Source organism: Thermobia domestica, chromosome 9 (genome assembly GCF_964235325.1).
Source record: "Thermobia domestica chromosome 9, izTheDome1.hap1.1, whole genome shotgun sequence".
Lineage (NCBI taxonomy): Eukaryota > Metazoa > Arthropoda > Insecta > Zygentoma > Lepismatidae > Thermobia > Thermobia domestica.
In genome coordinates, this window is record NC_137462.1 from 120,270,206 (window position 1) to 120,296,862 (window position 26,657).

Below are 26,657 nucleotides of genomic sequence, written 5' to 3' on the forward strand. Positions count from 1 at the left end.
ATCAACGGATTATCTTATTTAATCTTTATCTTCGATTGGTGTAACTGAGCATAAGAGAAAATCATGTGAAGAAGCCAATACTAAAAACATTTAATTGTGCAATAATGCTATTCTACCACCTAGAAACTCACATTTTCTCGCTATTTACATTACATACAGAAATGCTATGTGGGATCTACGTCACGTCGAGCCAAGTCAATCTTATTAGATTCTATTATTTATATGCAGATCTACAATGAGATATCAAATGAGACGTAAGACCAATTGGTAGAAGAGAAATATTGAACTTTATTCATAGTGGACACGTTCAACCAGAAGTATACGCAGCTAAATGTGAATGTGACAATATCTACACAGGCATAACTAAAAGAAATAAAGAGGTGAGAATAAAGTATTAAGAAACTTTAGCATGAAACGGCTACCTCAAGATTGTCTAAGCATATTCTAAACACAAAAATAAAGGACGTTATAATTCTGCACAAAACATCATCTTCCATAGAAAGAACGTTAGTAAAAAGGAATTGAAACATTATAGCCAAAAAACTCTTCTTTGAATTTCGACCAAGGAATATTGGAGTGAGTACGAATGAGATTTTGAGGCAAAAGCGAGCTCTGTACACTTCTGGGTTGACCCCGTGCTTGTCTACGGGAAGTACCTTATTAGTTTAAAACTTCACCACCATCCATCCAAGGACGGAGCCGATAATCACGTCTCACGTGAGGAAGACTTTTGTCCTTCTACCATTAATTACTAGTTGGAACGATTCGCTGTGAACTCATTAACATTGTCCATAACAAATCTCCTGTTAACAATTAGCCGTAACAAATGCTAACACCCTTCCGAAGGGATACGCCCATTGCACGATGGCCGAAGTCGATCTGTGTTTTTTTCTACAGGAAGAGGGAACTTTCTTAGCGAGTACGAGTCTACCGGCACATCCAGTATTGGCATCAGCTCATTTAAAGGAAGCTCACTCCCTCACTTGTATCGAGAGGCGTCCCTGTACCACTAGACACCAAACCTCATAGCTAGATCACAACCCGGTAGAGTCCAATCTAATTTGGGAGCTCCCTAAAAACAGGAAAGCGATCGAATTTTGGTTCTACCTATTTCATGTTACTGCAGAGGTACCATTGCACTCCGGAGCCAATGGCACATGAAAGTTGACCATTTGGTACTTGAACAAAACTCTCCTCCCCTTGTCAGATGAATTAAACACGATTGAACGTTTATTAATAACTAGTAAGTGGCCTCACGTGTTATTGCAGACAATATTTTGCGTTTTTCCTTCTCCAACTTTAATACATAATTTATCTGTGCTCGAAGATTCACAAGATATTCGAACGCTTCGTATGGGCATCTTAGTGATCCCCTCCATCTCTTTTTCTTCCATTCTAGTTCAAACATCTCATAATGCTTAAAACGTGTTTAATTATTTTAGCCGAAAAGTTGAAATACCCTTTGCATTTCTAGCTTTGTTGTTATAATAATTGCGACCTCCATTCCTTTCCTTTCCTCGTCGATTAAAAAAAAAAAAATCCTTCCTTAGTGGTACCTTACGTCGCGAGTCCTATATATTGTTCAAATTTCAAATTCGTAGCTTAAGCAGTTTGTTCTAAGCGTTGACCAGTTACTCAAGATTTCTTTTTTATATATATAGAGAGAGAATTTTATTGAGAATAAATTATTGGGGTTTTTAGGTTGAGAATAAATTATTACGTTATTTCTCTTACATGTTATTAGTATTGTTTACTTTACGTTATATTCAATTCTCTGTGTGTTTAAAAGTTATTATTTGAGTATTAATTCTGCCGGCAAGTGCAAACTTAAAGTAGTGCATTTATATATAACTTTCTATACACGTTTTAGGGACACTTTTTAGTAAACAAACGAGTTAAAACATTCTACAACTACAGGACACCTCATCTAGCAGTGATACGGCGTGAATTAGCGGATAGTTTGGATCTTGAAATTAATAATTAGATAAATGTGAATACTCCAGGTCGTTAGGTAAGTTTTAACCCGTGAGTACAAATACCTCGTTACAACATAACTTACGATTCTCTGGATAAGGTCCTCTATTGTCAAATGATGAGTTACATAAACTGAACTATAGGCAAGTTTGAGGCTCTCTGGAGGTTCTTTCGGAATGTTTAATTTCAGTTTATTATGTTGTGCAATCAAACGTTTAGTGACATAATATTTCTCTGTGTAATCTCCTGCTTCAGATAAAGGAGCATCATAATCTAGAATTAAACAATAGTGATACATTAGTGCGTACTACAAACAGTAATTCCTCATCCTTCTAATATATCTTGATAGAGAAAACAACATTAACAATAATGCAATCAAATTGAAAAGATATACTGAAACTCTGGCAGAAGCTAAACTAAAAAAATAACCCGAGAACAGTTCGTGCACTTATTTTGTTACATTCGTTGTTGAGACCACTTTAATATTACTCTTCATAACCATGTTTTCAACAATTAAAAATCATGGCTTGAATCATCTTCTATCAATTTCAGAAAGTGAAACTAGGCGACTGGTATGCAACCCAGTCTCTCCCCCAGAACAGCCACACATTTTCAATAAACATTATGCATGTAAACTTCTTTTTAAGGTGAAAAAAATTGTAACACAAAATCTTACCATAACTAGAGACAGTAGGCAAATAAAATGGGAAGTAATCATTGACATTGGCACCATTCATGAATCCAAATGTTGTTCCTCCATGAAACATGTACAAATTTACCGAAGAATTAGCACTCATGATCGTATCCAGAACACTATGGTACACTGAAAGAAGAAAGATAAAAGAAAATGAATTTTTATTGGAAATACACTTATTCTTACACTTTAGTTAATTTCCCTGATTCATACAACTTCTTTGAAGTTTTCCATTCCAAGTTCAGTAGCAACGCTCTTACTTATTTGCCACATAGGAACAGATAACAGGGTTCTTACAAAAATACTTTTATCATTTTCTCTGATATCCAGGTGCAAGACCAACCATTTTCCCATTTAATAAGATAACAGTGTACTGATTATGAATACCTGTAAGAGCAAAATAAAGGTTTGGGCAAGTACAATTTGGAATAACGTAAGAAGTGTCTGTCAAACTTTACTTCACTGCCTTTTCAGTTAATTTGAAATGTGAGATTTGGTTCTAAGTATAGCGAAATACACTAGTAATGCATTTTTCTCTAAAATATAATGTACGGTAAATTTAACATTCCGAAGACTATTGTTTCATATTTATATTTTAGATTACATTAAGTGACTGAAGACATAGATTTCGTTGTAGAATTAAATACCAACATATCGATAAAGTACATTATTACAAACTGTACATTGAATTATTACGAATCGTACCGTAGTCAGCATTGGTTATGGAAATGGGAGGTTGTGAACTTCTTTACTCGCTCATATTGCTAATTAAATAGCTGTCGGGAAAACTTACTGCAAATGCACTCTTCATGTCCAAAACATATAATAGTGACAAAATTCTCCAACAGTTATTAACCAAAGGTGAAATCGAAACCGTTTAATTTTCTTTCCGATTTGTTTTTACTGATCTCAAACAAGCTGGAACTTGCAACAGTACCAGTCACAGCCACTGAATTTTACTCATGATACTGTTCAAATAATTACAAAAGTGGCTGCATACAACAATACAAAAGTTGGTTGCATACTAAATTTTTATTGCGCTGTAAAATATATATATATAGATATATAGATATATAATATATATATATATATATATATATATATATATATATATATATATATATATATATATATGTTTCTTAGGTTTGAATCCTCGCAAAGAGTTCGTAATAATACACAATATTTGCTTCCTCTTTCCTTCGCCAGAGGAAGTTACATATTTGTAAACAGGGTAACGCCCACCTAAACATATAGGATTTAGTTAAAGGAGCAGTTCGAGTTAAAAACAAGTTTGGGGCAATAGAAAGATAAACAAAAAATAAGAGACCCGTATTTTTTTATATCTTGATAGGCTGTCTCGTTCAGCTTCTACAGGCATTTGTTTTTGATGAATCGTAAATGGTGACGTCATGGGTGGGCTACGCGAGAAACTCAATGTGAGTCAGCAACCACTCCCTTGTACGCAGCTGATAACCTTTAATAGTGCATTGGATTTAATAGATTGTGTTTTGGATTTTTTAGCAGTCTTGCTCTGTGTTGAATTCTTGAGGGAAGTTTTTGTTAGTTGTTTTTCCTATAGCATTAGTATAAAAAAGAGTAGAGAGAGAGCAGTAATTACATTTGTTGTGCGAAACAGTGTTTCTTCCAGACATGTTTTTAGGGTGGCACTGTGTCCCGGAGCTGTGAGAGATTCCCCCGGAGGAGACCAAAACAATACGTCTATAATGTAATAAATATAATAGTACTGTGTAAAAATAATGTGCCTCTTCGAATACTAAGTGTCTCTTCCCCCCTCCCCTGGATTTTTTTTTCTGAAAGAAACACTAGTGTGAAGTAGAAAACACGTGTTAGTACAGCGCGTGCAGTGCTTGTGAAGAGAAGTAGAAATGCCTAATACCTGCTGTGTTTTCGGTTGTAATTCTTGTGCAATTAAAGCTGAGGACATAAAGTACCTTTTCTTACGTTTCTAAGTCGTGAGAAATCACCAGATCGATATAAATTATGGCCCAAGAAAATCAATGGGAAAAAATGTACCAAATAAAATCACTCGTGTTCCAAACATCTTGAAGAGCCTGCCTTCGAGAAGTCAAGTTTACTGAAAGAAAGGTTAATGCCAGTGGCGGATCTAGTCTGGGGCCGGGGGCCTAGTTCCCCCAGTTTTTGAGTGACAAAATTGATTTAAGCTATTATTTAGATATTTTTGAAAGTTTTTAGTAAACATGATATACATATCATAGTCTGGGTTCTGACTCCCCTCCTCCCTGAGTTTTTACCGTCTAGATCCACTTCTGGCTAATGCCAGGAGAATTATTTACACGCAAACTGAGAAAGACTGCTGTTCCAAGTATATTGTTGAAAGGTTTAAAATCCGAGCCATTGAGCAAGCACCGATCTATGTCCAGTTACCAATGTACAAATATCGTACAAGACGCAATTGACGGTTGTAGTCAAGACGAGGCATTAGAAGATAATAGAGACGATGTCACTCATGATTCTGAAGATACTGCTTTAGAAATAAGCTATACAATGTGAATTAGGGAGTGAAATATACCGGCTTGTAGAAGGAATCAGTGACGATGATTGTTCCTCAAGACATTGATACATCGTTTAATTTCTCTGTATCATGTGACAATGATGATGAAATGGGTGATGAGGGTTGTTTCGCAGACAGCTATGAGAATAAAAGAAATTTAACCGGTGAAGTGTTTTTCATATTCTGGCAAACTTTACAAATGTTATTTCATTTTTGCCTCATATGTTGCTTTCCTGTACATACCTTGAAGCACAAAATTATAGGGTCAGCGTTAAAAATTGCAACAAAACGTGAAAATGAACATAATTATGTTTGGGAATCGGAAGAATGATTATAGAAAAGGTACTTAGGTGTTGCAGCAATCTCGTCCGCCATCTATTTACATATTGGTTTCGATTTTTGAAACGCTGAACTCATGCTTTATAGGATACGTTTTATAATATAAAAAACGTTTGTACAGCCCACCATCAGATATCATTTTCTACATGCAGATGATATTTGTAAGTCCTTGCAATCAGTTCTGGAAAAGGAAACCGCACTTAGAACGTGCCACCGCACCTCTCACAAACGAAATGCTTGGCACTGTGTAGTATGCAAGCCTGCTCTCGCTCCTTGCCCACCTATGACGTCATCACAAAATCTTTCTTCCTCTGTTACTCGCTAACGACTGAACGTATCGTGATCAAACAAACACCATTCCTTTTAGAATTTTCAACTCTACAAATGGAAATAAATTGTAAAAAATGCATTTCTAAGTCGAACTGCTCCTTTAAGAAAATAATCCTGCGTTTCGTTTAATCTGAGACGTTATTTATCTGTTGTAAGTACAAATAATTGAAACGCTATAAAAACACTTATTTACAAGAGAAAAAACTGTTTTACAAAATCAATTTACAAAAATTAGGCGAATTAAACCTAAATAAATTATATTGACAAAAGCTATTTGAATATATTGTATTCCTACTCCTACTGTGCTACGTAGGTACATGACTCATCATGACGTAATTCCAACTAGAAAATTTATTTATTTCAGATAATACGAAAACAAATAATAAAAATTTGTGACAAATCCAATAAATAATAAGGTTAGGCACAGAATGTATTAAAATTTTATTTGTGAATGATCACTTTTAAGTTACTAGAAATATCTCAGCCTAACTAGTCCTTTTGGTGCAAGGAAATTTTATGTCACTAGGTGTTTCCTTTCCAATGCTTATAAAAAACTAATTTACAAAAGAAATTATTCAACCTGCGTGTTGATAATAAGCATATCAGAAAAATAAAAGTGGAACAGTACTCTATTTGTACAGTGAGTCGATTTTCTTTATTATGTATCTTTTTTCACTTATTAGCTTCTTATATTTCAATCTATGATTGTATCAAGTGTTTCTAGACGAAATATCAAGTTTTTATTAGTAAACTTAAAAAAAAAAAAAAAAAAAAAAAATATTGGTAGCAACTCAGGTAAGGTTTTCATTTTATTAAATATTGGAAATTGCTTATTTGTGCATCCATACTTATTTATATTTCTCAAACAATTTTCTTTAATATTATCTCTTACCAGGTGAAGAAAGAATATTTCAGCACGACATACTTTACTGTGAAATGAGATTTCTGATGGTTAGCATGTTAACTTTTAGTATACTTACTTAGTGTTTGCATTCCTGGTGTGTCCAATATATAATAGTCTACAGAAACGTTTCTCATACTTTTTTTCCAAGTAGGGACTACTTTTATTAGAATGTTCTACGCACCATCCTACTTATGTCCCCTTCGAAAGCAGATATAATGTTTTAAGTACGCGTTAATACCAACATACCTATATTATTAAAATATATTATACGTTGGCATTAAATTTTCTATTGCTATTAACAGAAGAAGATACTTGTACATATTAGTCTTTTCTAATTACTGAAAGCTGGGTGCAGAGCGGGCTCTACCATATATGCAACGTGCATTTGCAAGGGGCGACAAAAATCTGTCGTAACTATATTATTCAAAATAAACATTTCTTGCTGGAAACACACCTCATGATGATGGTACTTAAATTTACCAAGCTAACCTATTTGAATACTACTGTAATGATCACCTAGGATCAGGACAATATACACTGGGAGAATAAAATAATAATAATAATAATAATAATAATAATAATAATAATAATAATAAACTTTAATTCCAATATTAAACAAAATAAACCTGTGTTTTCCTACAAGTCAACAAGAAACCGTTGGAAAAGTTTCCATGGCTGTATTAAGACACGGAACACAAGCTAAAAATTAACCTCTCAAGTAAAATTTAGTCACTGAAAGTAGCTCGTGACATGAAAACCAAGAACAGCAAACAGTATTTAAACTTCGGGTTTTGAGGTCACGAGGGTAGACCAAGGTGCTGCAGGTTCTCCGACGAGTTCTTGGTCAACAGGCTCCGCAAATTGATTCTCGATTCCCGATTCCGAGATTTCGGAAGAGAGAGGTCCAGAGTTCAATCCAGTTCTATTCAGCTCCATAAGCCACGCAAAGAGGTTTGCTGTGAACCGTGACTGTTGCCTACCTCAGAGGTCCTGAGATCCATACCGTTCTATATAGCCACGCAAAGAGGTTTGCTGTGGGGTACCACTGATGCTATCTTTAGAGGTCCAAAGTTCGATCCCGATTCCGTAGCCACACAAAGAGGTTTGTTGTGGGCTGCAACCTGATCGCTGCTCTAAGCTTGGAAGAGGAAGACGTGATGCATCTAGTGAATTATAGTGCTTATAATTAGTGTGCGATTAAAATAGTTATCGTGTGAAAAGGAGACGAGAAGCTGACTTCCAAGACGAGGCCGAAACGTGTAAGTAGCCAGTAATGGAATTTAATGCATAAATGATAGATCCACTCTTAAGACAGATTTAAGCGATATAGCCCAAGGCTTATCATATGCCTGGAGTATTACTTCAAATCACTTTGCTAATATGATGGTCTTTGTAAGTCAGACAGAATCTATATTATTTAATTAAACTCTGCTGAACTAACTTTTATGACACACAGAGTCTGGTCTTGATTTACATTCAACATTATGATTTTGACCCTGGTTTAGCATGCTTCGTGAATATTGAAGATAAGAGTAGTGACCAACAGATTCCCTTTTGTTGTATGTATAGCTTGTGTCAATAAACAGTCATTGTCATTATATGTTTTCTCTCTTATTCCACTTAGCAATTCTTAAATAAGGTTAACGAAAGGTTGTAAGAACTAGTAGCGTTATATTAGCGTAGGTTCACCAAATAGTTTGTACAATGATTACGTCCTTATTTATGGAGGAGTTGCATTGGCTTATCACACAGCCTCGTTAGGAAGAAGCAGCATATACTTGCACTGCAATGCTGAAGCTTTATTACATTGCAGATAACATACTTCACAGGGGAATCGAACCATATGTCACACACTATCACTGTACTACCACACCAACTCAACTAATAATAGTAATATTCTAAGACAAGAACCATTGTCTTGTTCTACTTCATTCATAAATCATGTTTAATTCGCATTAGTTTAAGGTCACATGGACAGTGCTAAAGTAAATAGTCAAACAAATCCCAGCATGAATTGCTTGATTGTTATCAAATACAAGAACTCAATTCCCGAACAGTAGCGAACACCTGTTCCATTTAATTATCATAATTTTGATATGAAATGAAAACTAGTCTTTGTTACAAACACGTTCTTTATCATTAAGGGTGGAAACAAGATTTTTAAAACATTCTTTTAAACAGATGTAGAAGGAAAATCAGGAAATAAAGATAAAAGAGCTAATTGCACTGGAACTGCAAACTAATACAATTAGTTATACATTGAGATTGAAACTCGATATTGAATTCCATGAAAAAGATTATCATCTTTCCTCTGCAGGTGTATTTGCTTTATCTTTCACTAACATAATACATCATTATTTAAAGAAAAAAAAACAGACACAACTAGGTGTACTTGCAGTGTTTAAACCTTTCTAAGTGCGAGTGCTCTTTCCCCCCTTCATCGTTCATGATGGGGTCGCATACTTAAAATCGTGGCTTTTAAATTGTTCTTTCTGGAGAAAGGAGGAGCGGCAAATGATGCCATTGCACGGGGCGGCAAAATGCCTAGGGCCGGCCCTGGCTGGGAGGGAAAGTGAAAGACGTTTGCATCTGCATAATTTCCAAACTGAGATTCTCGATTACAGTATGTGACTCCCGATTCACTTGAATATTATTTTTTTATCTGTTTTGTACTAATGTCCAATCTAAGAGAAAAACAAGGACAGACCGTGTGGACCACAGTTTAAGAAATGTTGGTTTACAGGGTATAAACCTGAATATCACACTAAATCAATACATATGAAGCGAACATTTTCAGCGAGTAAAATTACTTTATAGTTGATCATAAAAGGCATTAATTGGAGTTACAAGGATACAGCATCATTAGACGAACACAGCACAGTACAGCATATTAGAAAACTTAAGTCGAAAACCTTTAAAAACAAACCAGCAAATTATTTTATAGCCCTGTTATACATACCTTTTGAATCCACTGTATGATGGTTAGGTTCCATCCAATGATCAAACCACCCACTCCAAAATTCGGTGACCATCAATGGCATGTCTGGCTGTAATGACCGTAACACTTCGAAGTGCTCAAGAGGATCTTCTTGAAGATTCGTGGTTTGCAGAGCTATACAAATGAAAATAATAAACAATTGTACACTTTTATACAATTACTAAAAATTTAAGTAGATTCTAAAACCTGACATATATTTATTTTCAGACCACTTGTGAGGTACAGCCTATACCCAAACACTTTCAAACTGCAATAAATGGAAGGTGCTTACTACTTGGATGTACAGTAACGAGATCGCATTATGTAAACTTGGCACTGAACCAACACTGCATTTTAATTTTCAATTAGTAGTATCGTTTCTTCCCACTCTATCATTCAACCTCTTCGTCCTTATTACTCAATATAAACTTAGCATGTGTTATATTTGAGACACTATACAAACACGTGGTGTGATTGGAAAATTTTAAGACAGGAGCCGCCACTGCTTAATACGATAGGGTTGGTTAGTACGCGAATGTGGAAAGGGAAGCTTATTCTGTCCTTACAACTTCTTGCAAACTTCACCGTGAAATATTTGCTCGGTAAAGAATGGCATTCTGGTAAATGAAGATCCGTGTTTGATCCTTGACGGATAAGTGATTTCGTACAATGGATTAATTAAAAAGAAAAACTCCCAAAATGCTTCCACAGCGGCCATCCCTCGCTATCATCTTCAAATTTCTTGCTCCTGAGCTTTTCCTTGAGCCGAGAAAAGACGTAAAGTCAGTGGGAGCTGGATATGAAGAACAGGGCGGATGTTCGAATAGTTCGAAACCTTGGCAAAGGTGTTCAAAGCAAACGTACTTGATGACAGTTCTCACTTCATTCTTCTCCACTTTCGTGTGATCAACTCGATTACTCACATTCCAATTGAATAATTTTCCAGAATATATATATATATATAAAGAATTATTGAGGGTATAGAAAAGCGAAATTATTTTATAGAGATTTCTTTATGTGTATTACAAATGTATGATTATCATTACTTTTAGATCACTCTTCGCACAATTAAGGAGACGGCTAAAGAACTGAATTTACGTTTCTAAGCGGTTGAGCCAATTTGAATTTAAGATATGTGTCTAAAGTCTGCAAAATGTATTCTCAAATTGTTGTCGGACCAGCAGAAACATCAACTTCAATTGTCCCAAGAACTGCTTAATAGGGCAGAAACTGGCCAAATTTGTTAAATAGGATGATCACAGGCGACAATCATGGGTTTAAGGGTATGATTCAGAAGGAAAGGAAAAATCATCGTAGTAGAAATGTCCAAGTTCATCACGAACTAAAAAAAGCGCAACCAAGTCGGTCGAATGTGAAGACAATGAGTAAATGTTGGTGTTTTTTTTAATTCTTTTCTTTTTCCGATTCTACGAGTATCGTACATAACGAATTTGTTTACCTCTGCGGACCAGTCAATCAAGAACAGTATAAAAAGTGCCCTACAGTATTTATGCGAAAATGTACGGAAGAAAAGGTCTAAGTTCTACCGCAAGAATCGTGTGTTCCCGATCACAGAATCTTGGGCCAAATTCCAAGTTCCTGTGCTTCCGTGACCTCCCTGCTCCTCTAATATTACCTTGGCCGACTTCTACCATTTTCTTGAAGTGTAATCTTCCTTGAAAACGAAATGATTTGACTCCATTGAAGACATCCAAGCAAATACGGATATTCATATTCTAAAGACTTTCCAAGTATGCTTCCCAAACTGAAAATAACACCAGTGGGTGCGGTGTGTTCAATAAGGAGGGAATTACTTTGAAGGAGATATATCACAATAGTCTGTCAGTATTAACATTTTGAAATTACAAGCCCAATCTCAAAACTTTCCAATCACACCACGTGTATTATATATATATATATATATATATATATATATATATATATATATATATAGGTATACATATATATCAGGTGTTCTAAAAATGGCGCTCACGGACAACAGGGCGTTATTCTTCAGGTCAAAATAAAGCGAAAATGCTCCGGGGTCTCCTTCAGTCGCTATGGGGAATCAAAATTTCACAATGTGGCAATGTTGCAGATTAACTTGAAACAATTAGTGTTACTCTATGAATCCATCAAGCAGTTATATTGATTGTTACGCTAATACGTGGTGCTAGCCTCAAATCTCTATCGACTTTAACTATCATCTGGAAAGAATTGATGGAACTATCTGATGGATTGGTAAATCATCTCTGTGGTTCTTTACCTGCAACGTTGCCGCATAGTGCAATTCGCGTCTCTAGACAAGGACCCGAAAGGTATACAATTATATACATTTTTCGCTTTATTTTGACCCGTAATGGGAAATTGATAGCAACTCCATGTACTTTTATGCGTTTATAGTGAAATACACATTAATTTAACAAAAAAACAAAAAAAAAAAAAAACGCAAAATGAAGATGAAGTTACAGAAGTTTCTATATCTACAACAATGGGTGATACTTTACAAAATGTGACAGCCATTGTTAACGGAAATTAAATTTACGTTTGTACAAAAATGATTTTGACTTGAGCTAATACTTAATTGGATATTCACGCGATTTGATAACTAGATAATTTCATAACTATAAAAATCCTTTTTCTCTTTCAAATCTAGATTTGTTAAGCGCTGAATCACGCATTTTTAATAAACAGATTGACGTCTCCAACTTAAGCAAATCCAATATTTCGGATCAAAGAAAGAGAAATTACAATACTTTATAAATTTCCCCCTTTTCTTCCTTAGAGAGGAATTTCCGAAAATTATTCCCTTATCTTAAATGTAAGCGTTTATATGCCGAATTTCACACCTCCAACTTAAGCATACTTAGATTGATCATTTTCTGAACAAAAGAAAGGAAATTTGGATATTACAGAAATGAGTTACTTTCCATCCTTAAAAGCTGTATTTTTAGAAACACATATTTTCTTATTTTAAATTAAAAATCTATTTACCAAATTTCACACTTCCATGTTAAATAAATCCTTACATTCGGCACTTTCAAAATAAAGGGAAAAAATGGAATTTTGGATACAGAAATGACCCTCTTAGGAGCGTTTTTTTTTTTTTTTTTTTTTCAATGGAACATATTTCATTACTTTTAATTAAAAGCCTATATGTCAAATGCCACGCCTCGAACATAAGCGTATATTTACATTCAGCATTTTCTGAATAATAAAGAAAGAGAAATTTTAATATTTGAAAACCCTTTCCTCTTTAGAAACAAAGTTTCGAAAACGCTGAAAACGTATTTCCTTATTTTTCATGAAGAGTCTTTCATTTCAGAGACGTTAAATGGCCTTCATGGTCCCCTGATTTATCACCATGCGATTATTTTTCCTATGAGCTATTTGAAGGATATGGTCTTTTCTCACCGATGTCACACTATAAAGAAATCGTGGTGTTTATTATTAGCATCGTTATTTTAGATCATTTACAACAATTCGCTCACTGAAAACGAAATGATGCACGTGACTGTCAAGCGATCAAGAGTTAATCTGACCATCGACCTTCAATAATACAGGCCCTGTTGCAAAGATTCAGCAGTCATAGTCGTCCAGTGTCGAAGAGAATTGGAGTTATCAAAGTAGCCTGTTCGCGTGTGTTTGTTATATAACTTTAAAGTGGACCTGTGAGCTGTTGCATATGCCAGGTATTTGGAGAGAATACCGTGAACGAACGCACCACCAGGCATTGGTTCGAGAAATTCCGTTCAAGAGATGTGAGCCTTCCGGATGTACCTCGCAGTGAACAACCACATATGTTGGATGACGAGACCCTGACAGCAGCCATCGAGGACAACAGTGGTCTAACGTGGGATGAACTGCAGAAAGATTCCATATTTCCACTGAAGCAGACTGCACTTGCATGAGATAGAGAATTCATACAAGTTAACCAAGTGGGTACCCTACACATTGTCGGCAGCCAACAAGGAACGAGTGACACCCTATTTGTCCTTGCTCACTCGGTACTTGAACACCCCATCTCTGACCGCTTGCTTACTAATGACAAAAAGTGGGTCCTCTATGACACTCCCAAGCGTACCAGACATTGGTTGTCGCCACATGACTGTTCCTTACACCTCAAGATCACCTTTTGCACCTACGAAAGGTTATGTTCGATGTATGGTAGACTTATCGGCAAGTGATGCATTATGAGCTCCTTTCACCTAGTCAAAGCATAACTGCTGACCTGTACTCTCAGTAGTTGCAAAGAGTGCACCGTGCCTTTCGGCAGAAGAAACCGACATTGGTGAAGCGCAAAGGTGTGTTTTTTTGTTCCTGCACGACAATGTCAAATCACAAAGAGGACACGGGAGACCCACCAGCAACTTGGCTGGGAGTTACTGTATCATGTACCATATTCACCAGACCTTGCGCCAACACAATACTACCTGTTCCATTCCCTCGACAACCACCTTCGTGGGAGATCCCTTACAAATGAGGGAGACCTGCGGTATTGCTCTTTGATGGTACGGGTTTCAATGTCTTCTCTAAGCAATATTGACAGATAGTTAATCTCCTTACTTGTTATGTCGTCATTTCAAATATTTCACACAACAAGTAATTTATTTTGAAATAGATGCTACTAGTTAGTAAAAACAAAAAAGTACCCCACAGGGGACTCAACAAAGAATTATTGCTTTGAAATCGGGAACACTAACCACTTGCCCACGCGAAACATTGGGTCTATTACTAGTAAATAATCGTTAAGTAGTTTCATGGCAGGAAAATAATATTAAAGAATTTATGGTAGAATGTTAAAATATTAAATTCGGATGATCCTAGGGTTGGAAATTATATTTTGGATTCATACAGGGTTTTGCATTGGATTAAGGTGCGCAATATAAAGAAAATGTGATGTAGATGCATTTCTGAAACAATTAAATAAATATAGGTAGCTACTAAGTTAAACATGAATGAAATTTTGGATTTTAGTTTAATATTGGTCTACTTCAGAAAAGCAAAGGATCGAAAAATAAACGTGCATTTTTTTTATTTCTTTTCATCGGCGCGTGGAGTCGTTATTAAGTGCGAAGGGACGTAAATAAATATAAGCTACTGAACTTCTAATACGGAATGCTATTATAAGAATCTTACTTTCTTTCAGTCGTTTGGATACTATTAATTTAAAAATGTTTAAGGGTTATTTTAAGATAATGAAACATCAGCGTTATTCTTGCACTTTACATATACAGATTTCTCTTTCTGGCAAAAGATAGAATTGTCATTAAATTAGCTTAAAATAGTTTTTTTTTTTTTTTAATTATTTTAATGTTTGTTTATTTTAATGTTCCACGTTTAGGCATCGAGGGTAAAAGATATGGTAATAATAAGATGGAAAATGATAGAATGAAGAAAGTGGGACGAAACGAGAGAACACCCATGCTTATGGTGTTTGTCCACAACAAAGTTCACGGACCAAAGTATTTTCCCTACTCTCATCACTTATTTAATCGTTCTAGATTGAAAACATAAATAATGTACCACATTTGCGACTTAAAATTAAGCAATTTTCTATATTGTAGCTATTTTGCTTGTCTACAACAAAATTATCATACACATACTGCAATATTATCGTTCAATTTCCAGCCCTGACTGTGGCAAAAATGCAGGGAAAAAGAGCCAGACCCCACGGGAATTCGTAAGGATCTAGGGTCATTTTTGTGGACTTAGTCTCTGGAAAGCAGTCCCACTACTTGTGACCAGAACTGTACATAAGTACGTTTAAAGTAGTGTTGAATTTAGAATTTGTCACCCACAAATTTTTGAATCTCTTCACTTCGTCTATTGACTAACAAGGGAAAGGTACGATGTCACTCAGAGATAATTGCACCAAATTTGGTGTAGTAGTAGGTAATGAGAATAGAAAAGAACGTGTGGAAACATTCGTTTCGCAGGTGTTCGGAATCAAAAATAATGGGCCCTACAGTTCAGGAGAAGTATTGCCTGTCTATCAGATATTGATGGGACGGAGCCTTTGCTCGCTGTTGTGGCCAATGCAGAAGTAGTTAAATAAAACAGAATGAAAACAGAAAAGATGAGCTGAACAGAAAATGCGCCAATGTCCGCCCTCAGTTCCACCAGGCGAATGCCGTGATACTAAATCATCAACTGCCCTTGCCATTACTCGTCTTATCTCTATAAAGAGGAACTGTGAAATAATTTTTTAAAAAAGCAGTCTCATCTGTTTCAGACTGAATGTGTGTTGTTTTTTTTAGCATATTTATTTTTTGAATACAGTTCCTGTATTATGAGTGCCTGTTATATTTTTTAATGCTTTTGTTAACAACTGTTTCATTATGTCAAAAAAAAAAAAAAAAAGTATATAACCCACTGTACGGTATATTAAGGTTAACTACGGTACTTTCTAAACTTGTTGAGGCCAACTTGGAAGCTAACTTTATGATCATGGGATGTGTGTAGACAGTGAAAACGTTCTGTCTCATATGTGCTAGGCAACAGAAGTGAAACGCTCATGTTCATTTTGTGTTCACACTATTAAGATGCAGTGTTTGTGAAACATGCGTGAGTTATATTTGGAGTCTTGAACGCAGTTCTTACAACGCTGTTTCTGTCGAATATATATTGCTGCTTTCTAGTAGTTGGTAGACCAAATTAAAATATTTCCTTTATCCTTCGCGTTAACATAGTTATCTTAATGAACAGTCTTGTACGTATGCAAACGGTTATTCTTGTTATGACCGTCCACAGTCGTTTCTATTTTAAATATCACTAATCCCGAAATATATATTTAAATTTCACACACACACACACACAATACTCTAATTTTAGTGGGCGCCACGTCGTAGATATCAAACATCCGTACAAATCAGTTAATATTGGTGAGTTCAAACATTTAATACTTGCGTACTGACAGCATCTTATAATGTAAAGAAATACAGCAACTTCTGGCGACGCCCATGATTAATTTCTGTATATATATTTTCTTTATTTTTTAATATAATTTCATTAAGCTAACTAGTGATGCATACCCAATTCGTAACGGCAAGGGCAGGGCAGTTGATAGATTTAGTATCCTGGCATTTGTCTGGTGGGACTGAGGGCGGACATTGTCGCATTTCTTGTTCAGCTCATCTTTTCTGTTTTTACCTACTTTATTTAACTTCTTCTGCATTGGCCGCAACTGAGAGCAAAGGCTCCGTCCCATCAATATCTAATTGACAGGCCATACTTCTCCTGAACTGTAGGGCTCATTATTTCTGATTTCGAACGCCTGTGAAACGAATGCTTCCACGCGTTCTTTTCTATTCCCATTACCTACTCCTCTATCAAGTTAGGTGCAATTATCTCTGAGTGACATCACGCCCTTTCCTCGTCTCAACACGCCCACCTTTTTCTACGCATTAATGGTTACCAGCCGTATGTAACCATTTACCTATATCCATAATATTGCCTAAATTAGAAATTTTCCTTCTTTCTAAATTCAAATTGATTGATCAAAACTTGTTATTTACAGTTTGTGTTAAAAAAGAGTGCGCTCTTAAATGAAAATCTTAAGCGCTGTGACAGCACCTAATCTTATGGTAATTCAAATATTTTTTGACCCTTTACAGCGAATTCAGCAAGTGTAATTCAAATTTTTGCAATATATTTTCTATTGGTCATTGTGTCAGTATTAGCTCATTTAATGGGGGAACGTGTCTGCGTTCCGAAGAAGATACTGAATCGGGCAAAGCGTCTGCAGACAGGCTTAATAAAATGATTCTTCCTTCCTCGAGGAGTGAATCTACAATTAGGAATGAGATTTCTGGTCTGTCGGCATCTAAGGCCAGTTAGCCCGTCACGTATATGAGGGATGACATCCCACGGCGAAAACACTATCCGATGAAAGGGAAAAAAGAAAGGATTGGGGAAGGAAGGAAGGAAGGAAGCGGCCTGGGACCTGTGTGTTAGGTACCATCCCGGCATTTGCCTGGTGTGGAGGGAAACCCAGAAAAATCCTCACTAAATATGGCTGGCCTGAAAAAGCTGTTACTTTTTCGACCGAATGTCCCCACCGGGAATCGAACCCGGGACAGCTCGCACCAGAGTGCGTCTAGAGATGCAATCTTTCTACTAAGCAAGTCAGTAGACGTTCTCCCCGATTTAGCGTCGTCTTCGGAGCGTGTCATTCGGAAGATAATCATGAATAAAGTTTTACTGACCTACAACGAATAGGATTCTCTCTATTATTTCTATATCCTGTAATGCCACACTTTCTATAAACATACAGCTAAAAAAATAAACTTCCGGATTTCTTCCAAATGTGTTGAAGATATTTGGAATGTACAAGTAACATATTTTATCAGCTTACCTCCACGTAAGGCTCCTCTATCACCACTCGTTCGTGCTGAGTCCGAAGTAAAAAACAGTTCGTTTATACCATTACTTTCCATTACCTCTCTCAAAAAAGACAGATACATCGTATTTTCCTCTTTGATCTCAGAAAAACTTCCTAACTCGTTTTCAAGCTTAAATATAGAAGAAAAAACAATTACTTTAAGGAAATATATATTAATATTAATAAGAAACATACACAATTACTTTGACATTCACAACAGAAACTTTTCTCTCTCAATAGCATACGCTACGTCATACGAACATTCAAGTACTGGTATTCTAAAACTTGTCCACTTTCAAATTCTAGCCATCAATTATTATTCAATGAAAATTACAGTGGGAACATTAACCCCTTATGTATGTTTACGAAATCATGTACAATTAAGGGTATCATTTACAGTTTAATTATACCTAAAATTTCAGTTCATCGTTTATTTCAAGAACTAAATTGATATTTTATATGGAACCATAGGCTGAATAAGTATTTAAGTTGAACATACAGAGGGCTCCTAAAATTTCAGGAGTGAGTAGTTATTTTTTTGCTATTCATAAGGTTACCACTTCAAAGATACTGACTCGATATAATAGTAGTTCTGCAAATAAAATAATTCTTAATACTGTATTAGGCTAAAATACATAAAAACATTCTCAAATGATCGTTCATTTCTTTAATTTCTCAAACAGAAATCACATTATTGTTATCAAAAAGAATATTTGAAGCTCGTAGACAAGTGAAATGAAAAAAACTGAGAAGACACGGAAGGACTCCAAAAAAAACCGCACACAGTGCATGTCCACCACAAAGCCCACTTCGCGTCAGCTGAGATCGAACCATGGATCACACGCACCAGAGATAAGCATTTTATCACTGACCCACTCACCTAGTACGTGTAACACTCAAATACTGAAAAAGGTTGATACGCAATCCGAACAATACAAACGATAATTTGAGCTGCATAACAATCTCCTGGATGAACAAGGCAATGTCAGTTTCAGAACAAATCAAAATAGGACAGAACTTAGAATTCAGAAACATTGTATGCTGTAAAGTCTGTTTATGTCAAAGGTCTCCAATGAAACAGCAACAATACCTTATCAAAGGTTATGTTCTTCCATATTCCTCCTGAACTAATATGTTTACAATGTTATTCCGTCTTAGAATTATTTCATCGATAATTATGACTTTTTTCAAATGACTAAACGAAAAATTTAAAAACTGAAGACTTTGCTATTGCTATTTAAAAAAATCCCTTACAAATCAACATTGTGTTAATTAAACAGTTACATACCTGGATAGCAATGATTGGACCTCCTTTCTGAAACTGGTATTCTCGTACTAAAGGTAAAAGATTATTGAAGAATATTTCCACTCGTTTAAGATACGCCGGATCCATAGTTCTCACATTAATTTTGGGATTTCTTAGAAGCCAACTGTAAACATTAAAGTAAAAATTAACAGCACAATTTACAAACACATATTATTAAAAATGATCTATTTGTTGTAATTCTTACACCAACTTTTCTTTTTAAATTTCATATTTAGCAAGGGCGAATGCAGAATTTTTTCTAGACTGAAAGATAACAAGAAATGTGTAGCAGCATGAACGCTTTATATAATAATCACTTGCTATTGATTTCGAGTTTAACGTCCCTTTCAGCAGCGAGGTTATATGAGACGGGACCTACTGATTAACGTGGAATTCAAACCACATGAGCTCCGGTCGGGAATCGAACCGTGTATCCCACGCCAAAGACGCGTACGCTAACCGCTTAGCCACGAAGGAACTTGTGTAGCGCTCGTATTATATGTATTCTTGCGCTGCTTACAGCCAGATCAAAATGCTGCAATACAACAGTTACGAAAGTATTGAAATATGGAATTTTATTTTACAAATACAAGTTCCTTATACAACAAAATCCTTGTTTTCTGTAATCACAGGCATGACTTCAGTAACATATCAATGTACACTGACTTAGAAACGTTAGGGGCCTATTTTATTAAAGTACCAGTCTTGTACTACTAGTGTAGAACCTGTCTTCCTGCCATCAGCTGTATAGGTCTAGAGCAAGCCTGTGATGCACGTGCTCCCGGGTTCGATTCCTGATGGGACAGCACTGAATGCAATACGGTAGTTCGGATTTCAAATTAAAATGTGCATCTGAGTCTCATACAGCCTCTGTGCTGAAAAATGGACGCTAAAATTCAACAAACGAACAAAAAATTAACATAGGATCCAAACCACATGAGTCCCACTGGAAATCTAACACGAGTCTCCTATCCAAACTCAAGTATATTATCAATATAGCCAAAAGGAACCACTTATGAAACTTCGATTAAACGCAACTTTATTGGCAAATAAACTGATATGCATGATTTCACTTACTTTCTTGCACAGATAAAAATTGACACCTTATATCTGTTCCATTAACGATAAATCTGTTTTATAGCTGGGGGAAAAATTAACATGAAGAAAACAAATGGAAAACCGGATCTTTGGAAATAATTTTTCAAAAAGTAAAGATGTACTTGTTTGAAAATATAAAGTAACATAATTTTATATAATGTCTCTCGTTAATATATATGCTAGAAGATTATAATATTACTAGAAGATTTATTTAAAACTTCTTAGTAGTCTTGAGTCTTGGTCACTTTTCTCTTTGAGGATTCAAACCAATAACTTTAAGAGAATTGAAGCTGGTGATTTCGTACCAGAGAGCTCATATCTTCTTTACGTGATTTAAATCAAATGTGCAGCTCTATGCATCAAAGACTGCACTCTACCACTAAGCCAATATACTTTCATCTTATCATGATAAAAGGTACATCAATTACAGGGGCGGGTCCAGGGGGGACGATTGCCCCGATCACCCCCTCCCCAGAAGAGGGAACTTTTTTATTTTATATATAAATAAAACCCATCCCAGAGTTTGGAGCTCTTAAAAGTAGCTCTAAGTAGCAGTATTACAACCTACTGCCCCTCCCAGAAGTCGGTCCTTGATCCGCCCGTAATCAATTATGTCACAAAATTTTCTGAAAAATTTCTTAACAATAATTTTTCAAGGAATAACTAATTTTGTTTCCCATGTAAAACTGCATTAGACTTCCAAACCATGGGGATTCAATATTAAAATCAGAAGTTGTATACCTATCACTTTCAATTACAATAGATGAAAAACGTCGAAGAAGGTCCTATTTCTGCAACGCTGAACCTTATCAAGACTAGTTTTCACTCTATTTTACAATTTGTCCTTTATAGAAATCAATCTTAAAAATTGGAAGTTGTACCAGTTTTTACTACTTCGCGTTTCAATATATATATATATATATATATATATATATATATATATATATAACATAAAGTGTCTATGTTTGTGACTTCGCACCGCTTGAACCACCCGACCGATCTCGATCAAATTTTCAACATATATGTTCTGGCCTAAGAGTGTTTTTATCATTTCACTTTGACGGTTCAACGTAGGGAAGGGAGGGGGGTGGAATATATAAAAATAACTCTTGAATCACGAGGCCAATCTTGATTAAATTTGCCACATACATAATGATCGGTCCTGAGATGGTTTTTATCATTTCACTTTGACGGTGCACTTAGGGGACGGGGAGGCGTAATTATTTAAAAATGACCGAAATTGACCGATATTAGTGTCGAATCCATAGTTTTCAGGGTCGCTAAGATGAACAGTAACACTTCCGATGTCGTTTAAATCCAAATTCAGCTCCGCATCTTGGAGGAGGGTGAGATGTATATTTAAAAATGATCGAAAATGACCGATAATGGTGTCAAATCCATAGTTTTCGGGGTCGCTGAGATGAACAATAACACTTCTGATGCCGCTGAAAACAAATTTAGCCCTGCAATTTCGGGAAGGAATTATATATATATATATATATATATATATATAGATGATACAAAATGATCGATATTAGTGTCGAATCCATAGTTTCCGGGGTCGATGAAGAAGAGTGACTTCCGATGCCGTTTAAATTCAAATTCAGCCAACAACAGTGATATTTGATTTCTACCGTGATTTTTACCAAACACATGACAAAAGGAGTTGTGTATTTAAAGTTTTTATTTCAACCCAACGAAGCGGGTAATCAAGGCTACTAGAAGAATAAGAACTGAGATGAAATTTGTTTTCGTGATTCGGAATCCGTATTAAAAACTAGTTTCTCAATCTCTTATCGTTTTTGTTCTATGGAAATCAATACTGAAAACGGAAATAATAGTTTTTTTGCACTTCTCGTTTTAGTAGAGAGAGACAAGGGTATATATGGAAAATATTCTTGAGACACTGAAACGAACTCGCTATTACCATTTTTCTTCTACAGTGATCAACGTTGAAACCAAAAAATGATTTACTTATACCACTTCCACTTTGAATAAAGGGTTAAAGGAGGTCGACAGACGGACGAACACAGTCGGTCTATGGAACTTAAATTACTTATGCATTGTATAGTTTGGGGATTTAAGTTGATCTAATAGGGATTTTCTGTAATATAAATTTCATGATTATCTCTCCTCCTTTTTCGCATCTCTTCCGAGTTCTGAAACATGAAAAACTTTTTCAATCAGAATTTTCACTGAACTCGAACCTATGGAGTATGTGATGTAAAGAAAATCAGTTGATTCCCCTTATTTTCTCATAAAATTCTAAGATAACATATATTCAGTCTTGAGCAACTCATTAGTATAGTTCCGAGAGTGTACAACATTGTTATCTAGTAACGACTGATGTAAATAGACCTAAGATCCACAGCATCAGGCAATTACGGAAAGCTAAGCAAGGGAAGCTCGAGAAAGCGCTCATGCTTTAGTACTGAACATAGTATATTTATCGCATGTTGAAAGTCTTAATAGACACAAAAATATAATATTGTAACGATAACGTTTGTGAGTCACAGTAAGAATTATTACTTATCTTTGAATTGTGTACTTTTCTAAACACTGAGAACATGGATGTAATTGTAAACTACGTTCTACGAATCTAAAATTAATCATGAAATGAAGTTCGTCAAAGACACTATATTCGGTATTACTGTGTTACACTTCGGTTTCATCAAATCCACATCATGTATTATATTTTGCTGTAACATGTACTGACCCTTACATTTCTTGCACTATAAGGTAACCAATATGTGTTAAAGTGCACCATGGCATTGGTTGACCTTATTCTAGTTCCGTGCTAGTCAACATTATTAAACTTCGTTTTAAGTTGGATAGATCACTCGGTAATATGGTCACAGTACGGACAGTGTACTATGCCTTGCTGCATTTCTTACATTACACAATTATATTTCACTATCAAAAAAGCTATAAAGTATTAATTATTATAATTTGTTTTAGACCGTATGAGGTGTGTAATATTTAATGATTCAGTATTGGAACCATATGGAACCATACCATAAATTATGTATAGCTCTGACCTTAAAAAAAGAGGGTGAGCGCACTGCGTAGAAGAAATGCATGACTAAGAATCGGGAAGAGAGTCCCATAAATGTAATTTTTAGGGAATTTGGACTTCATATAAATTGGAGTTTAGGTTAACCAGATAAAAGTTAGATAAAAAGGAACTCTCTACAAAATTTCTTTTGGAATTGAATTTGATGGAAAACCCGACGGTAACTTCAGGGCCCAAATGGGTGCCGAAGAAAGTCTGATTCTTAGAACAACTAACGACGGAAGTTGTACAATCATGTAAAGATGGAGTTCGGATTCCAATGGTCGATTGAAATATGAAGGGAGAAATTTTAAAAAATAATAATAGATGCAAGTAATCTATGTATATTTTAATGTAATATCAACCCGAAGGCCCGTTAGTGAATGCTATCGTCATTTTGTGAAACTGTAGTCAAACATTTGCAGAGGTCATAGCGAAATAATATAACCATACTAAATCACTTTTCTCATTTTTTTTTTAATTGTTCGAATAGTGGAATTTTTATTTGATTTCTTTAAATGCTTTGCAGGTAAATGAACCTCAGTTAAACCGGCCCCACATCGCCATGCATGTCGTAACAGATTATAAGTGGAAGGGATTCTGAACATGAATAGTAGAAATCATATCTTTTATTCACCTATCCTGTTTTCCCATGTCTTTAGGTGTCTATTAATGAAAATAATAATAATAATAATAATAATAATAATAATAATAATAATAATAATAATAATAATAATAATAATAATAATAATAATAATAATAATAATAATAATTTAATTGTGCCTAAGGTGGAAGAGTAGCAAACATGCTAATCCTGCTATTTAAGCATACTTTGCTGTTGCATATAGTGGGATTGCATGGTACATTGTCTGTATTGGTACTTAGAACGGTTATTGAATATTCACTACATTAGTATTATTATTATTTGTTTCTCTTTCCTCTTTTGTCTGTCTTTGTGCAAATTTTTTTCTTTCTTCCTTTATAAGTACCTTTATTAGAACTTTTCGACTATCATAATGATTTTCTCCCCCCTCCCCCCTTCAATGATTAATTGTCGAAAAAATTAACTTACTTTGCTTCATTTACTATTCTTCAGAAACACTTCATTCTTATACTAAAATAAATTTAGATTAGCTCCATGCCTATTGCATTCTACATTTTATTGTCTCCCTATACAGTTGCAGTACTCTCCTTACACACTTACACTATTCATTTTTTGTTGTATGTCATCTCCATTTTGTACATATTTCATCTCTTCATTAGGAGGTTAGGTAGATTCAGGATTTGCCTTGTGTATATTTGTTTACTGTTCTCTCTTTTTCCTCTGGATTGTACGAGGGGTAAATATTTGTAAAAGGATAAAGATACAGTAAAAGGCCTATATCCTGTAAGAAAGATGCATCTAGCATGAATGTAATCATACTTGAGCCATGTTGTTCCACAAAGTAGTGATTGATGACTGAACTCAATGGAAAATCTGTTATTTATAGGCAAAGAAAGTATAAGTGCACAGAGACATAATATGGAGCCTAATCTCAAGACTCTAGTAACTGAATGTTCTTGTATATGATTCTAAAGGAGAAGCGAAAAAGATCATTTAAAGTTGCGAAAGAAAGTAATTCGAGACTATTTTACTACATAAATGAAAAATAGCAATGTAAAATTTAATTTGGATGAACATTTTTCTTTATTTCATCAAATACAATGCTCTTCATGAGTATGTTTGTGAGGATAAACATTTGATTCTTCAATTGTTTTATATATTTGATAAAATGATCAACAGATTTTTTAGTTCAGTCTTTTTTTTTTTCTGGTTAACACGGAAGATTTTCGAACTTTTCAAATTTTTATTTTTATTTCATTTGGAAGATCACAAATAATAAAAAAAAGAGTCAAAATTAAAACACTTATCATTTAATGGAAACGCTAATGTAGTGATATAACTTAGGACAGGTTAAGGTGACTAGAACGGGAAATAATACAATATATATAGTTTTGTCCTGTATTATTAAGAATACATAAGAAAGTTTCACAGCTGGAGTGTCACTTCAGCAAATTCCTGGAGTTTCTGGTGAAATATATTGAATCAATGGACAGATGTTGTGTAAAATTTATTATAGTCTATTATTGCATACCAGAATTAGTTAACAAATGCCTATTTGCGAAGTGAAGATTTTTTTCTTTGTCCCTCTCTTTGTCAGATTGATTCTTATGATTTTTTCTTCTTCCCTCTCTTTGTCAGAGATTGATTTTTATCATCAACCATACTGAATAATATATATCATTTAGTTATTTAATAAACTACTGATTTATTGTAAAAGTTTTTACAAAAATTAGTAGCATTGATCCCGGGTCAAATCTGAGTTGATTCTTCTAGTTCACTAAAATGGCCATGTACTAGATTGTATCTGTTCGTGAATAGCGGTTCTGGGCACACTGCCTTTCAGCTAATAATGCAATCGAATATTAGGAAATCATCTCGGATATACAGTAAAACTAAAACCTGCATTAGTACGAATACCATGCGGTTGCTCTGGCAACCTGAATTAGTAGTAGTGATAGTATCAAGAAACGTCCTGGGCTATACGAACTCAATAAAATGAAAATCAAGTTACAATTTATGATTATTTTTACTTACTACAAATGAATAACAAAGCTGAATACAAAACGTAATCTACGCATTGATTGAACAGGCTGCGTGATTAGACGTTTCGGGTTCTATATCCGGTGATGAGTAATGAATGAAATGGTGAAATGAAGAAAGTGCAAGGAAACGGGAGAACCCCGAGAAAACCCACGCACACGGTGTTTGTCCACCACAAAGTTCACTTGGTGCGAGCTGGGATCGAACTAAGGACCCCATGCACCAGAGGTGAATGCTCTACCACTGAGCCACCGCGGCCTTACCAAGTGTGATGAGTGAAGGGGTTGTTTGTGAATGGGTTCGTTCATTTAAAATGTGGACGAACAAACATTCATGACGAAGACAGGAGTGGCAGGCCATCAGTGGTCACTAATGAACTCATTCAGAAAATTGATGGAAAAGTTCGTGAAAATTGACGTTTCA

At 35.1% G+C, this 26,657-nt stretch overlaps 1 protein-coding gene across 3 annotated transcripts in view; it reads right to left on the reverse strand.

The window, feature by feature from the left end:
• Positions 1–26,657, reverse strand: part of LOC145694973 (beta-galactosidase-1-like protein 2) — an 89,831-nt gene that overhangs the window by 29,449 nt on the left and 33,725 nt on the right. For all 3 annotated transcript variants that reach the window (XM_081771783.1, XM_081771786.1, XM_081771784.1), the window contains exons 5-9: positions 19,423–19,564; positions 18,108–18,264; positions 9,734–9,886; positions 2,651–2,797; positions 2,060–2,247 (exon numbers count right to left, since the gene is read on the reverse strand). In XM_081771783.1, coding sequence (XP_081627909.1) covers positions 2,060–2,247; positions 2,651–2,797; positions 9,734–9,886; positions 18,108–18,264; positions 19,423–19,564 — 787 coding nt within the window. The remainder of the gene's footprint in view (positions 1–2,059; positions 2,248–2,650; positions 2,798–9,733; positions 9,887–18,107; positions 18,265–19,422; positions 19,565–26,657) is intronic.